At 35.1% G+C, this 14,377-nt stretch overlaps 1 protein-coding gene across 6 annotated transcripts in view; it reads right to left on the reverse strand.

Annotated features, from left to right (window-relative positions):
* tjp1b (tight junction protein 1b) overlaps positions 1–14,377 on the reverse strand; it is a 176,807-nt gene that overhangs the window by 73,865 nt on the left and 88,565 nt on the right. Inside the window, exon 1 of one of the 6 annotated variants that reach the window (XM_079809271.1) lies at positions 13,982–14,156. The exons of 4 other annotated variants lie outside the window; for them this stretch is intronic. In XM_079809271.1, coding sequence (XP_079665397.1) covers positions 13,982–14,008 — 27 coding nt within the window. In that variant the 5' untranslated portion in view covers positions 14,009–14,156. Of the gene's footprint in view, positions 1–3,090; positions 3,230–13,981; positions 14,157–14,377 lie in introns of those variants that run through there. One more of the 6 variants, XM_079809273.1, reaches the window with a different exon arrangement.

The following is a 14,377-nucleotide window of genomic DNA, read 5'->3' on the forward strand; positions in this document are numbered from 1 at the left end:
TCCAACAAACACACACCATCTCCCATGGTGAACAAAAGCAGGAGGGTCGGCTCCAGTGAGATATGGATATCAGGCTCTCATTTCACGTAATCAATTCAGAAGATGAACAAGGACACACGACTGATCACAGACGAACTCGTGCAAACAGCCTCTAATGAAAGCACACAATTACAAATACGTCATACGCGCACATCTGTTGGACAGTTTACAGCTGAAATGCTATTTTAATGAATCCCGAAGAGTAAAAAAATGGCCTCATTTAGGGAAGCAGAATAATTGTGCGCTTCTACTCGAGTCGTATAAATAGGCGCGTCTCGGGACGCTGCATCTAAAAATTGACAGAGGCTAAATTAAAGTGGCCAAATGAAAACGAGCCCGTTCATGCATCTGTAAGCAGCCAAGTCCATATTCAGCCACTGACCATACGCTTTCCAGAGACCAATAAGTGTCCGAATGCTTTCCGTCAACTCCCCCCGGTCGTAACAACGCATAAGGGTTGATTTGCACCAACATTAAAAATCTGGTTCAATACTGATAATCAGTTAATTATGTTAATGTAGTGGATGAAAACCTACAGCTGACATTACATTTCTGTACTAATGTGTCAAATTAAAACATTTTAAAAGCTACAAGTCAATTGGTGCATCACATCATTATAATGTACAGCATGAAAAAAATCAATATTCATTTTGAGATTACATTCAACACCTTATTAAATAATTGTTTTTAAATATTAACTTTAAGTGAGTGAAAAAAAAGGGAAAATGAGCATGAACGTTTATCTATAGACAAGGCAATCATTTAAAAGAAATCTTGGTAAATGTGAATTATGCATCAAAAACTAAGAATGAACAAAAATTTTTTTGCATTATTTATTAATCTAGGTTAATGTTGATTTATACTATAGTCATTAATTAATTTTGTACACGTTCATTTAAATTTGTGTTCATTTGAACCAAAAGTTTGGGATCGGGAAGTTTCTCTTTTGGTCTTCAAGACCAAATTTATTTGCATTTATTTGATCAAAAATACAGTAATATTGTGAAATAATATTATAATTTAAAATAATTGTTTTCTATTTGAATATATTGTAAAATATAATTTATTCCTGTGATTAAAGCTGAATTTTTTTCAGCGTCTTCAGAAATCCTTCAGAAATCATTTTTAAATTTGCTGCTCAAGAAACATTTATTAATATGATCAATGTTTAAAACAGTTGTGCTGCTAATTTTTTTTTTGTGTGGAAACCATAATACATTTTTTAAAGATTCTTGGATGAAAAGAACAGCATTTATTTGAAATAGAAATCTTTTGTAACATTATAAATGTCTTTACTGCCGCATTTAATCCATTTAATGCATCCTTGCTCAATAAAAGTATGAATTTCTTTCAAAAAAAATCTAAATGACCCTAAACTTTTGAATAGTGGTGTATATTTAGAAATGAAAGTAACATTTGTCTAGATAAATAAATGCAGTTACATAATATTTTTTCATGAAATATTTAATGTCAGTCATTTTGAATTAACTAAATGTAGTGTATTGAACCTTACTGTGATGTGTTCTCTAAACATCTCTTAACCCTCAGAGCCCGACGGCATCGCCCACGACGTCACACGGCACCTCCGATAAATATCTATATTATTTCATGAAACTTTTATCGATTTTCTTACCATTTTTTTCCAGCAGAAAGCTAACGAGCTAGCCATCACGGGGGTGTCTTTGGTGTCTTTGTAGCCTTTACAGAAGGTTTTCTATCCAGCCTGGAACATGTGCATCTTTTTGGAGTTGTTCAGCAATAAATCAAAACGCTTACATCCAAGATATATCCACTTGATGTCCATAATTTATAAATTTTCCGTCATTTTTGCCGCTAGCGCGATGCTAGCTGCCATTTTGGATGAGGGTTTGACCAATGACAGGCTGATCCGTCATCCACGTTGGTGTGCGTCATTACGCACGAACCACAGCTCTGTTATTGTTGATAGAGAGACGCACGGCTAGTGTTGAGGATAGAGAGAGAGAGAGACGCGCTGCAGTTTTTAGTAGTTTTGTGGAGAAAGTTTGAGGAAAAAGTTTGAGGAGAAAGTTTGAGGAGAAGTTCCTGATAGGAACTGTTTTGAGGCTTGGCACCAGTAAATATCCAAAATCCAAAGAGGCCAAGAGCGCCTGGACTTTTTTTGGAAAAATGTAAATAGTTTTGGTTCTGTATAAGTTATCATGTTTATTCCTGAGTTCCAGGACTCCAAAGACTTGAACAAACTGTTTTCCAGAGGAAATATGCTTAGCTTTTATTTATTTGTGTGTGTTTTCAATAAATATTTGAGTGATTCAATTTCCGTTTTATGTTTTCATTTGTCTTTAAGGTCCCATAACTTATTTTACATTCAGGTGACATCAATGCAACACAAATATACTGACAGTGCAACTTGTCTTGAAAAAAAAGAGGTGTGTCAATTGTCTGTGCACAACAGGGTTGATGTTTTACAAACTTTTTTAGTAAATAACACCAGGCGGAAAATTAATTGTAAAAATACCCTTAGGTCTTAAAGGGTTAAAAACATGCAGTTTTGCATATCCACATACGGATTTGATGCTCTTTATGAAAGCTTCAAGAGATTATTGGAAGAAAATGATCTGATAAACACCAAATAACGATTAAACATTTAACCAACAAGTTTAGTGAATGTTCAAAGAAATCCAAAAAAGGGTAACACTTTAGTTTAGGGTCCAATTCTCGCTATCAACTAGTTGCTTATTAGCATGAATATTACTGTTTATTAGTACTTATGAAGCACATATTAATGCCTTATTCTGCATGACCATATTATACATCGCTACATCCGCAATACCTAAACTTAACAACCTTACTAACTATTAATAACCAGTAATTAGGAGTTTATTGAGGCAAAAGTCACAGTTAATGAATTGGACCCTCAACTAAAGTGTGACCCTAAAAAGAAACCCGATGGCCTCGGCCCGTATCACTACATCCATCCACACAACTTGTTTTGCCGAAACCAGTTTGACAGCTCACTAGGAACGAAACGATGGCTACGATCAGGTATGTCAGGTATCCTTGCACTCTCACCGTGTCTGTGTGTGTTTCACTGTTTGCATTACAGCATCTGGCTCATGTCCAGGTGATACCGGGGTGAGAAATACTACACCAGACAGCAGGAAACCAAGGCCTCGTTAACCCTGGTGTCACGGCTGACCTTTGAACCCTCATCCCGCCACTAAAAAGGAGAGGATGCCACAGTTATACAAACATACAAATTACTACGGAACACACCCTTATGTAATCCGACTACACTAAATGTTGCGCTTGGGCAAAATGACATGCGTCAACTTTCCCTTTGTTACGCAAGTTCGTTTCAGAATGAGAGTGAAACAACAGGCCGTTTCTGACTGCCGCCTCTCAAGATGCAGGATGAATTTTAAATCCAACGCTTTGATGTCTGGGACCGTTTTTGCTTCAGGACTCTATACTTATGTTATTATTTTTCTTCTTAGGAACACTTGTGCCCCCAAGTTAAAATGTATAAAGTTGCAAAGCTGATAAGTAGGCAAAAGTGAATTAAGAATTACTTCAGAAATACTAATAAGACAAAAAAAATCCTCTTTTTAGTATCGTATCTTTTGAATCCATTCACCAAAAATAATTTGTTCAGATTCATTCACAGACAAGAAGTCTAAGTTGTTCAGTTAGTTCGCAAAGGAGATGCTTTGATAGCTCAAGTTCATTCATGAGTTACCTAATTCGTTCATTTTGTCTACGAACGTCTTGCTTTGTATTGTATTGATTGATTGATTCAGTTCAGTTCATTCACAAACAAAATGCTTAGTTCATTCGGTTGTTTCACAAATGAGATGATTTGTTCGTTTAATTTGTTCACAAACAAGATTTCCCAGTTCATTCAAGAATGAGACGCCTCATTCATTCACAAACAAGACATTGTTCGCTCAAGTTCACTTACAAACAAGCTGATTCAATTGATCAGTTCATTCATAAACAAGAACCAATTAATTACCAAGAAAATTATTAGTTGATTCAGTTGCTTCACATATGAGAGGCTTTGTTTAATCGAGTCGTTCACAAACTATATGATTCATTTGATCACAAACAAATCGTCCCAGTTCAAAGAATGAGATGCTTTATTTGATAAGTTTGTCCATGAACAAGATGATTTGTTCGTTCATGAATGAGTTGTGTCTCAGTCTGTTCAATTGTTTCATGAACAAGATGCTTTGCTCACTCATTTTGTCCAAGAACGAGACGCTTCTTTTAGTTCATTTCAGAATAAAATGTATCGAATCGGTTCGTTTACAAAGAAAATGCTTAGTTAATTCGGTTGATTCACAATTGAGATGCTTTTTTAATTGGTTTACAAAAGACCTAATTTCATTGAAGAATGAGATGCCTCAAACGTTTAGTTTGTTCACAAACAAGCTGCTACATTTGTCCAGTTTGTCCAAGAAATGTGATACTTTGTTTGTTCACGTCATTCGTGAACAAGATGTATTGATTCATTCAGTTTGTTCACAAACAAAGTGCTTAGTCCATTCAGTTGTTTAACAACGGAGATGATTAGTTTGTTTAATTTGTTCACAAGCAAGATGTCATTAAAGATTGAGACGTCTCATTCGTTTAGTTCATTCACAAACAAAACATTGTTCAGTTTGTCCAAGAACAAATTGCTTTGTTTGTTCAGTTCATTCATAAACAAGATGAACCAATTCATTTAGTTTGTTCACCAACAAAATTATTAGTTGCTTCACATATGAGAGGCTTCGTTCAATCGAGTCGTTCACAAACTATGATTCATTTGTTCACAAACCAGACATCCCAGTTCATTCAAGAATGAGATGCTCTATTTGACCAGTATGTCCATGAACAAGATGCTTTGTTTGTTCAGTTCATTCATAAACAAGATGAACCAATTAATTTAGTTTGTTCACCAACAAAATGATTAGTTGATTCCGTTGTTTTACATATGAGGCTTGTTCAATAGAGTCGTTCACAAACTATATGATTCATTTGTTCACAAAGACGACGTCCCAGTTCATTGAAGGACGAGATGCTTAATTTCTCCATGAACAAGATGATTTGTTCATTCATGAACAATATGCCAGTTTTGAAAAAACATGTTTTGTTCACTGTTTGTGGAAGAAGAAGAAAAACACGCTAGTTCATTCACAAACAAAATGCTTCGTTCATTCAATTGCTTTGTTCAATCCAAGATGTTTTTGTTCACAAACAGGTTCAAAAAGCAGGTTCATTGGGTTTGTTCAGGAATGAGAATAAAACTTGAACTTCACAGTCCCACACTGACAGAGTTTCATTGAATCTAGATGACTGGATCTAGATAAAAGGCTTCAGCACAGCTTCCGGCCAAACAGCTCAAGGCTGAAAGATCAGACGACTGACACTGCAGCCAGAATCATCAACCACGGGCGCGAAAATGACACGATTTACCCCCACTACCGTTCACATGCTTTCAAAAGCACACTGCACAGCTTCCTTCACGTTTAACGCTAAACAAAACGGAGTGATTTCGATAGTTTCGGGTACATCAGAGACTGTGAAGCGATGCGAGTGCTGCACGCAGTCACGCATGAGCTGCTTCTTTCAAATACACTCAGTCGCAAAATAAACTCAGTTTAGCAAAATCAGTTGAAGTCTTCACGTTCTGACAGCGCTATTTTTAAATGTGGTGTCTCAGCACATCTATTTCTGGCTGGAGTGAAAATGTAATGATATTGTGCTCGAGAGATAGTACAGCTTTTTATTCTGTACGCTTTTAAAAAGCGCTCGGCAAAATCCACCGTCATGTACAGCAGAGGATGCACCGATTTCTCAGTCTTCTGAAACAGTGAACAACATTTTTTGGGGGGTGAAATCTAATGGTTAAGAATGTGACAACAGACTGCGATCAGTTCTGACCGTTTATTTGACCTTTAAGAAAATGATGAAAGGATGCAAGCATATACCCTAAGAAGTCTACATCTAAAACTTGGTATCTGCTTCTCTGAGTGATAGTTACTCCTAAAGAAAATTGTTTTAAGTATCAAAAACCGTATTATATTTTTAAAGGGATAGTTCACCCAAAAATGAAAATTAGCCCATAATTTACTCACCCTCAAGTCATCCTAGGTGTATATGACATTCTTCTTTCAGACGAATAAAATCTGAGTTATATTACAAAAGTCCAGGCTAATCCAAGCATTAGAATTTGATTAATAGTTGCTCTGTTTTTGAAGTCCATAAAAAGTGCATCTGTCCGTCGAAAGTTTAGTTGATAACGTCTTAAATATGAATATTTTTCTTACACAAACGAAGGCCTTTATTAACACCCCGGAGCCGCGAGGACGTGGAGCACGTTATTTGACGGACAGATGCACTTTTTATGGACTTCAAAAACAGAGCAACTATTAATCAAATTCTAATGCTTGGATTAGCCTGGAATTGTTTAATATAACTCAGATTTTATTCGTCTGAAAGAAGAATGTCATATACACCTAGGATGACTTGAGGGTGAGTAAATCATGGGCTAATTTTCATTTTTGGGTGAACTATCCCTTTAATATAAAAATATTTTACAAAATGCTCATTTCTTTCCTAAATTGATCAGAAATCATGAGATTAATCCCACACCATAGGAGTGGATCATTTCAGACAAAGGGTCAGAATGAAGGTTGAAAATAATCGTTTTTCTGCATATATATTCAGGGGATTTTTCCTCAAAAAAACTTTAATTAAAGGTGCACTATGTAACTTTTCCGTCCGCTAGAGTTCGCCTATTCAAAACAAAGGCGTAGTTTGATGATGTCAAGTCTGAGCGCAGAATCTTGGGACATGTGGTCTTCACCTCACAGCCGGTGGAAAAGAATCGGGATAGGACTCGGGCAGAAATCATGTTCATGGATGTGATTATTAACATTACTGTAGTATGAAGCAGAAGCAGGACCGAATGTTGTGGAGCGGAGCAAAGCCGCAGGAGCGATTGTTAATAAGATGAACGCAACACACGCCTCGCGAGCAGCGGGACTTTTATTATGACAGTCGCCGGAGCCACTTCCGCATTTCCGGTCATGAGTATGAGGTAACGAAGCTCTGATTATCATATTAGATACATCTGAGTGAGTTGAAAATTATGGTATGGCGTTACTCTGTGTGTTCGCTCAGCAGCTGCTATAACACTTGTTCACACTGCAGTGAGAGTAAAGCGTTTCTGCAAAATAAAACCGGAAACCGAGGGGAACGCAGATATGACGCCATCGACAGGCGACTCCCTCACACGTCCCGGTTCCTCGGTTAAAATAGCAATTTCTCACGATTTACAAATAGTTGGAAACATTTGGGATATTGTAAGTACTCAACTGAACAAAATATATAACACTGGCCTTGTGGTTTTTGGATATTTTACTGAAAAAATGTTACATAGTTCACCTTTAACATTATAAGTGAACCTCAAGGAACATATTAAAATAATAAAAACTCCATGTCATCACACCTTTAAAATTAACACGATGCTCTGCATAACAAAAGCTGAAGTTTTTTTTTATTTCCCAACGTCTTAAATGGAAAATGCATGCTGTGAGATGCTGATTATTTATTATTAAGTGCAGAAGGAATGCAAGAATATGTCCCATGAGTAGCGTTTTCCTCTTAACATCTCTATTCTTCCCAATAGACTTATTATTTATTCATCAAACCATTTTAAATTAAGCCACCATTTGTTTCCCATTTAGAACAAACATTGTACTACTAACAGCGCTAGTGATATCATGCTCATGACCGTTACGCGTTCGCGGTCCCACGTGGAGCGCATTCTTACACGCAGAAGTACTGGGTCAGCGTCTAACCCACAAGCACAAAATAATCCCTTGATCCACGAGAGAGAATACAGGGCCAAGTTTCACAGAATAGCAGGTCACCTGACACAGAAGAGTGAGACCCTATGGAAGAGAGAGAGAGAGAGACAGAGCTCTGGCCTGTATCTTTGTCCTTGATCCCTCAATCTCATGTATCAAATGCATCATTATACAGGACAACGAGGACACACACACACACTCGAGCTAAACGCCACAAACACACGGGAAACACTCGACAATCTAATGAAAGCTCGAATGTTCTCATTTAAACGACTGAGCGATTGACTGGCTATTTTGAGCATATCTGCATTGACCTATAATGTTTTCTGATGGAGCTGCTCGAGTCGGGATAAACTGACAATCAGAGACTCACGAGTCTGAACAACTAAACCAAATAATATGTAATTTACAAGAGGTTCTGACAAAATGTTGATTGCTGCAGTCCATTTAAAACAATCATTTGTTTGAATGAATGATTCACTCATAAAGACTTGTGTTTTTTCTCAGTGTTTTGGAGCGGATCTCTTGAATGATGATGATTCAATGACAAATACATTTTTAACAGTCGCTTGTCGCCACCTACTGGTGTAAAGATGCAATTGATACAACCGTTATTTGAAGCGCCAAGTTCATTTCAAAAGGTGATTTATTCCATTTTGATTGCAACTGTAGACATCAGTGTTTATACCCGAACTAGAAAGTTTTATCCCAGATTTTCCGTGATTATTTAGAATTATTGTAACAGAAATAATGATCCTGTGTGGTTGAAAAGATTGTTTGTGAAGCTGTTCGTACACTGCCATTCAAACGTTTTTGCTTGGTAAGACAACGGTTTTCTATTGTAATAATCATAAATGTTTCTTGAGCATCAAATCATATTTTAATGATTTGTGGAGGATCATGTGACACTGAAGACTGGAGTAATGATGCTGAAAATTCAGATTTACATCACAGGAATAAATTACATTTTAAAATATATTCAAATAGAAAACAGTTATTTTACATTTTAATAATATTTCACAATATTACTGTTATTACCGATCAAAAACTTTGTATCTATACAACTGCTCGCAGATCTGAATGATCGCTGTGATCGAAAGTTTAATAGACAGCTGAATTGTCATTTAGGAATAATATTGCATGGGTGTTTGAATCGACGTTGCGATCTTTTAATGATTAATCGTGCAACTATAGTTTCTGATTGGCCGATGAACAGAAAGAAGTTATTTTTAAGTAAATATTGTGCATGTTTAATTAAATTCTGAATTCATTTGTATGACTGTTAAAGCTGAAGCGAGTAATTTGTTGGGGCGGGACTATGTGTTTGTTGCCCAATGGCAGGCAGGGGAAGTGTTCAGGAAACTTTATGAGGGAGCTATTTCTGTTTGTTTCCTCAACTAAGTCCTGTATTCGCCCGCCACCGCTGTGAAGGACGGCTCTCGCATTCTTTTACCAGATTAAACAAATCACTGAAGGGTGCTGGGGGGAGAAATCACCATGCCAACTCCCGAAACTCACACTGTAGCTAAAGGACTTAAAAATAAAAACACTAACTAACAAACAAACAGCTTAAATACTGATCTGGAGACATTTCATACTTCTCTTCTGCACACTATGAGCTTTCGAGAACCTTCCCAAGAAATAAAAGAAATGAAGCAAAACAAAGATACTAAAGATATAAAATAATAAAGATACTAAAATGTACCATGGCATTACCATGAGTTTTGGACATGGAACAATGGTAATATCTTTTGATTATTAAATAATAATAATAATAATAATAATAATAATAATAATAATAATAATACAAAAAATAGATATACCAGTCAAGCAGTTTTCAAACGTTTTGATTCCAAGGACCCATAACAATAAGAAAATGATAAAACATAAAAGGCAGCTAAATATTAATTTAAAAAAATTATTATACAGTACTAAAGCCAAAATAAAATTACTACAATATTTTTATTACAAATAAAAAATTATTATTACTACAAATATTATTAATTAAAAACAAACTGTAATAATAATAATAATATAAATGTATATGTTCTAGAATGGAATAAAGTTATGATTAAATTATATAATTACATAATATATATGTGCATAAAATTCAGCTTTGTGTATATATATATATATATATATATATATATATATATATATATATATATATATATATATATATATATATATATATATATATATATATATATATATATATATATATATATATATATATATATATATACATATATATATATATACATATATATATATACACATATATATATATATACACATATATATATATATACACATATATATATATACACATATATATACACATATATATACACATATATATACATATACATATACATATATATATATATATATATATATATTAGTCAAAATTATTATTATTAATAATAAAAATAATAATAATAATAATAATACAAATATAATTGCCAAAATAAAATATTAAAGTAATATGGGGAACAAATAAGTAAATAAACATTACTATATTTAGTAATATATTAGTATTGTAGTTCATTAAATATTGGTCGAAAGTACAACACATTTTTCACACTTTTTCCCCTCTGACAAAGTACATATTTGTATGGGAACCCAAGTGATTTATGACTCAAATTTTATTTAATAAAACACAACAAAACCCAAAACTTTTCAGCCACCCCAGTAAAACTGCAGGGAAGATGGCATTGGTAAGATAAACAGCCAGAAGAACTGTATACATTAAACAAAGATTAAAATGGCTTTAATTATTATAATGACGGAAGGGAGTGGATTTAATGTTCCTAAAAACAGATTTTAATCGAAGACAGAAATCAGGGCCTCAGTAAAGTTGTCTAGCGTTCAGTCAGCTGCCTTGAGCCTGCCAAACTGCATTACCCTAACAAGTCTACATCTAGAGCTTCCTAAAGGCGGGAGACTAGGGCCAGTGTTTTTACCAAGAAAAGGCACAGAGCGAGGCACAAACACAACCCTCCATTTAGGCTAGACGGGAAATTGTGTTTTGGTTGTGCCTTTGATCTCATGAAGAGATTAGACCAACAGGATTACAGCATAGACTTGACCAGTGAAACCACCGGCCAGGGTGGCCAGGTCGGCACGACAAAATCAGCTGAACTGCTCATTTTTTAAAATGCGTTCCGGGGGGTGTGTGTGTGTGGGGGGGTGTCGCTTAAACCCACGGACCTAACAAATAACCCGCAGCAACAGTATAAAAGTAGCCCAATTCCACGGGAAAACTGCAGACTTGGCAACACTGCGACAGGCCCAAAGTCACAGACCATGAGAGGGATAAGAATTACCAAACAATGCAAACTAAAGCGCAATCCCTTTGCCCCGCGTCTGTTTTGTCCACAAATAAGTGCTGTTATTAACCTACAAAACAAGTCTTACAAGCACAGCCAAAAATGAACACTAGCTGTGCACCAAATATGCATAAACATCGCCTTTGGCGAGGGAATAATGGACAACTTTTTTTAGACACCGCCATATGAGGCAGTTTAATTCAAACTCAAGAACGATAGACTCTCACTTATGTGAGCAAATCCAACAAAATGCAAACAAACTATTTACAAAACGAGTTCAGTGACTGTAGTGGAGCTAATAATGACTTTATGTGGAAAATTAATGATTTTAAGCGAGTTACGAAAATGGGGGGAAACAGCTACATTTTCAATTTATTTTCACACAAAATGTATTTAAATGTAAATCATGCCAAATACAGTTTTAGGGACAGTATGACATGTTTAAGCCTGGTAGTGCCAACTTGAATTTGGCAGGTAGTAAGAGATCGATATATTGCACAGGCCAATTAATCTGCCAATATTTGGCCATTTTGAGATTAACATCATCAGGCTATAACTGTGCCGATTGGCCGTTTAACAGAAATGGCAATCCACCAAGTGGCAGTCCCAAAATCTATATTATTAAAGGCTGTCAATAGATTAAAAAAATGTATCGTGATCAATCGCATACTTATCGTGAAATTGAGCCTACATCATTTATCTTTTTTAATGCTTTTGCTATATCCAGCAAAGTTGTATCAGATTATATTTTATATTATATATATATATATATATATATATATATATATATATATATATATATATATATATATATATATATATATATATATATATAAAAAAGTGCTGTCAAAACGATTAATCGTGATTAATCGCATCCAAAATAAAAATTTGTGTTTACATAATGTGTGTACTGTGTATAATTATTATGTATATATAAATACACACACACATGCATGTATATATTTAATGTTTAAAATATTTGTATTTATCTATAATATACATTTTATAAATATATATACACATGTAAAAATCTCTTAAATATATACATGAATGAGTGTGTTTTCATATATATTAATTACACACAGTACACATGCATATATTATGTAAACACATTTTTATTTTGGATGCGATTAATCGATTTGACAGCATATATATATATATATATATATATATAAAATATCTTAGGACAGTACTAAATAAATAAATAAATACCATGCAGTTAGAATGACTAACATTCAGCAAGCGGTGTGTAAACTTTTGAGAGCAACTGAGTATGTATATATACACATAAACGTTTATGTAAAATAAGATATTTTACATAAAAGATGTTTGCATATAGTCCACAAGACAAAACAAATAGCTGAATATCATATAAAAATACAATATATTATAAGTTTGTATATATCAATAATGTATGGAAGCTTGTTTCCGCCACAGAATGAAAAAAGAAAAAAAAGGTAATTTACTTTTTCCCTCAGAATTGTATGATATAAAGTCGCAATTGCGAGTTATGATTGCGAGATAAAAAGTCGCAATTATCGTTTAAATAGTTTTATTCTGTGACGGAAACAAGCTTCCATAATAATGGCCCGGTGGACCAGTATTAGCAAATTTGTGTGTAAAAAAAACTTCTTTTTTTTTTTGGCCTGCTTACTGCCTTCTACATAACACTTAACATTAATAAATGACTAATAAAAAAACAATGTGAAATCATAACTCATGTCATCCATCATCAAGCAACTCAAGTAAATCATGCTCTGCCGGCTGATCCGGTTAAACTGGTTAGTGTTCCCCTGCTAACCCAAACATCACTGACAGCAAAGCCACCTGTGACTCATGACAGCAAAAAGGGCGGAGTCACATTCCTGAGATGGTTACACCTGTCTCATGAAGCTCACCTGTTGTGTGGGAGGGGCTTCAACAGGTGTCAATGAAAAGACCCGCCCAACAGAAACTGTATCGGTGTGACAGCTGATCCCATTTACAGTTCACTTCCTAAAGTTTCTATGGGCTTTAAATGAATGGTGATGATGGTTAACTTAAAGTTCAACACAAGCAAAAACACCCTCCAACCGAGGCTGAGGAGTTTCATATTTATCATTCCTGTCATCAGTGTCTGTTTGCTACTGCAAAAACCATCTATGAATGTCAGCTCACACAGTCTCACACACACATTAACAGTTATAAAATACAGGGAAATATTTAAATCCTGAAATTCAGAGAAACTTTACATAACACATTTAAGAGATTTTACATAAGCACTTTCCCTTCTCTGACATATTTTTAGATAACTTATGATACTGTCATTGCAATGTTTTGTCAGCTTGTTTGTTTAAAAGCTGAGATGACAGACAAAATAAAAACGTTAAAATGACATTTAAAAGCTTTACTAAACCGACAGACTTTGAAAGCACTTCAGCTAATCACTTAACCGCATATTTGTGTCACTATCACACAAACAAATGAGATACATCTAAAAACAATACGTTAAATAACAAAACTAGAGTATTGCGGTTTAAAATAAAATGGTTAGATACAAAACTAAAGCGTCGTGTGTTAAATTTAAGCTGTGAAACTACCGCACAGCTCGGCTAGCGTTAGCGTGTTAGCATAAGTTGAGGAATCTCCGTTAGCTGAGGCTAAACGCGCGCGCACATTTATGACCTCGGGCATCGATTACACACATTTTAAGCTCTGGTTCAATTATATTTCATATTTGAGCTCTAACAACGGCTGACATTGTACCAGAAACGTTATTAAATGATCACAAACCTTATTAGAGGAAGCCCGGGCAGACATTTTGTTCCTTTAGCTGCTCGCGCTGAAGCAAGTTGAGGCTAAATGTTGTCGCCTCAAAGAAATAAATAAAAAACAGGAATACGTGGGCTTGATCAGCCCAGGAGAGATACAATCCGTGTGTTTCTTCCCCTCCGGCCCGTGTGTCGGGCTAAAGTGTGTTGTGGTCTCTTATAAGGATGAGCAGCAACATGTCAGATGAGCCCAAAGTTCGCCATGTACCGCCAGGGATCTCCTCTTATTGCTGATGAAGCGAATACATTTCGCAAAATATCTGAATGTGACGCGTCTGTCCCGCACGATTCGGGTGTATTCAACGCATTCCTGGTGTGTAATATCCGTTGGGAGGTGTGTTGGTACACCTGCGGGGAA

This window comes from Gobio gobio (assembly GCF_949357685.1).
Source record: "Gobio gobio genome assembly, chromosome: 25".
NCBI lineage: Eukaryota > Metazoa > Chordata > Actinopteri > Cypriniformes > Gobionidae > Gobio > Gobio gobio.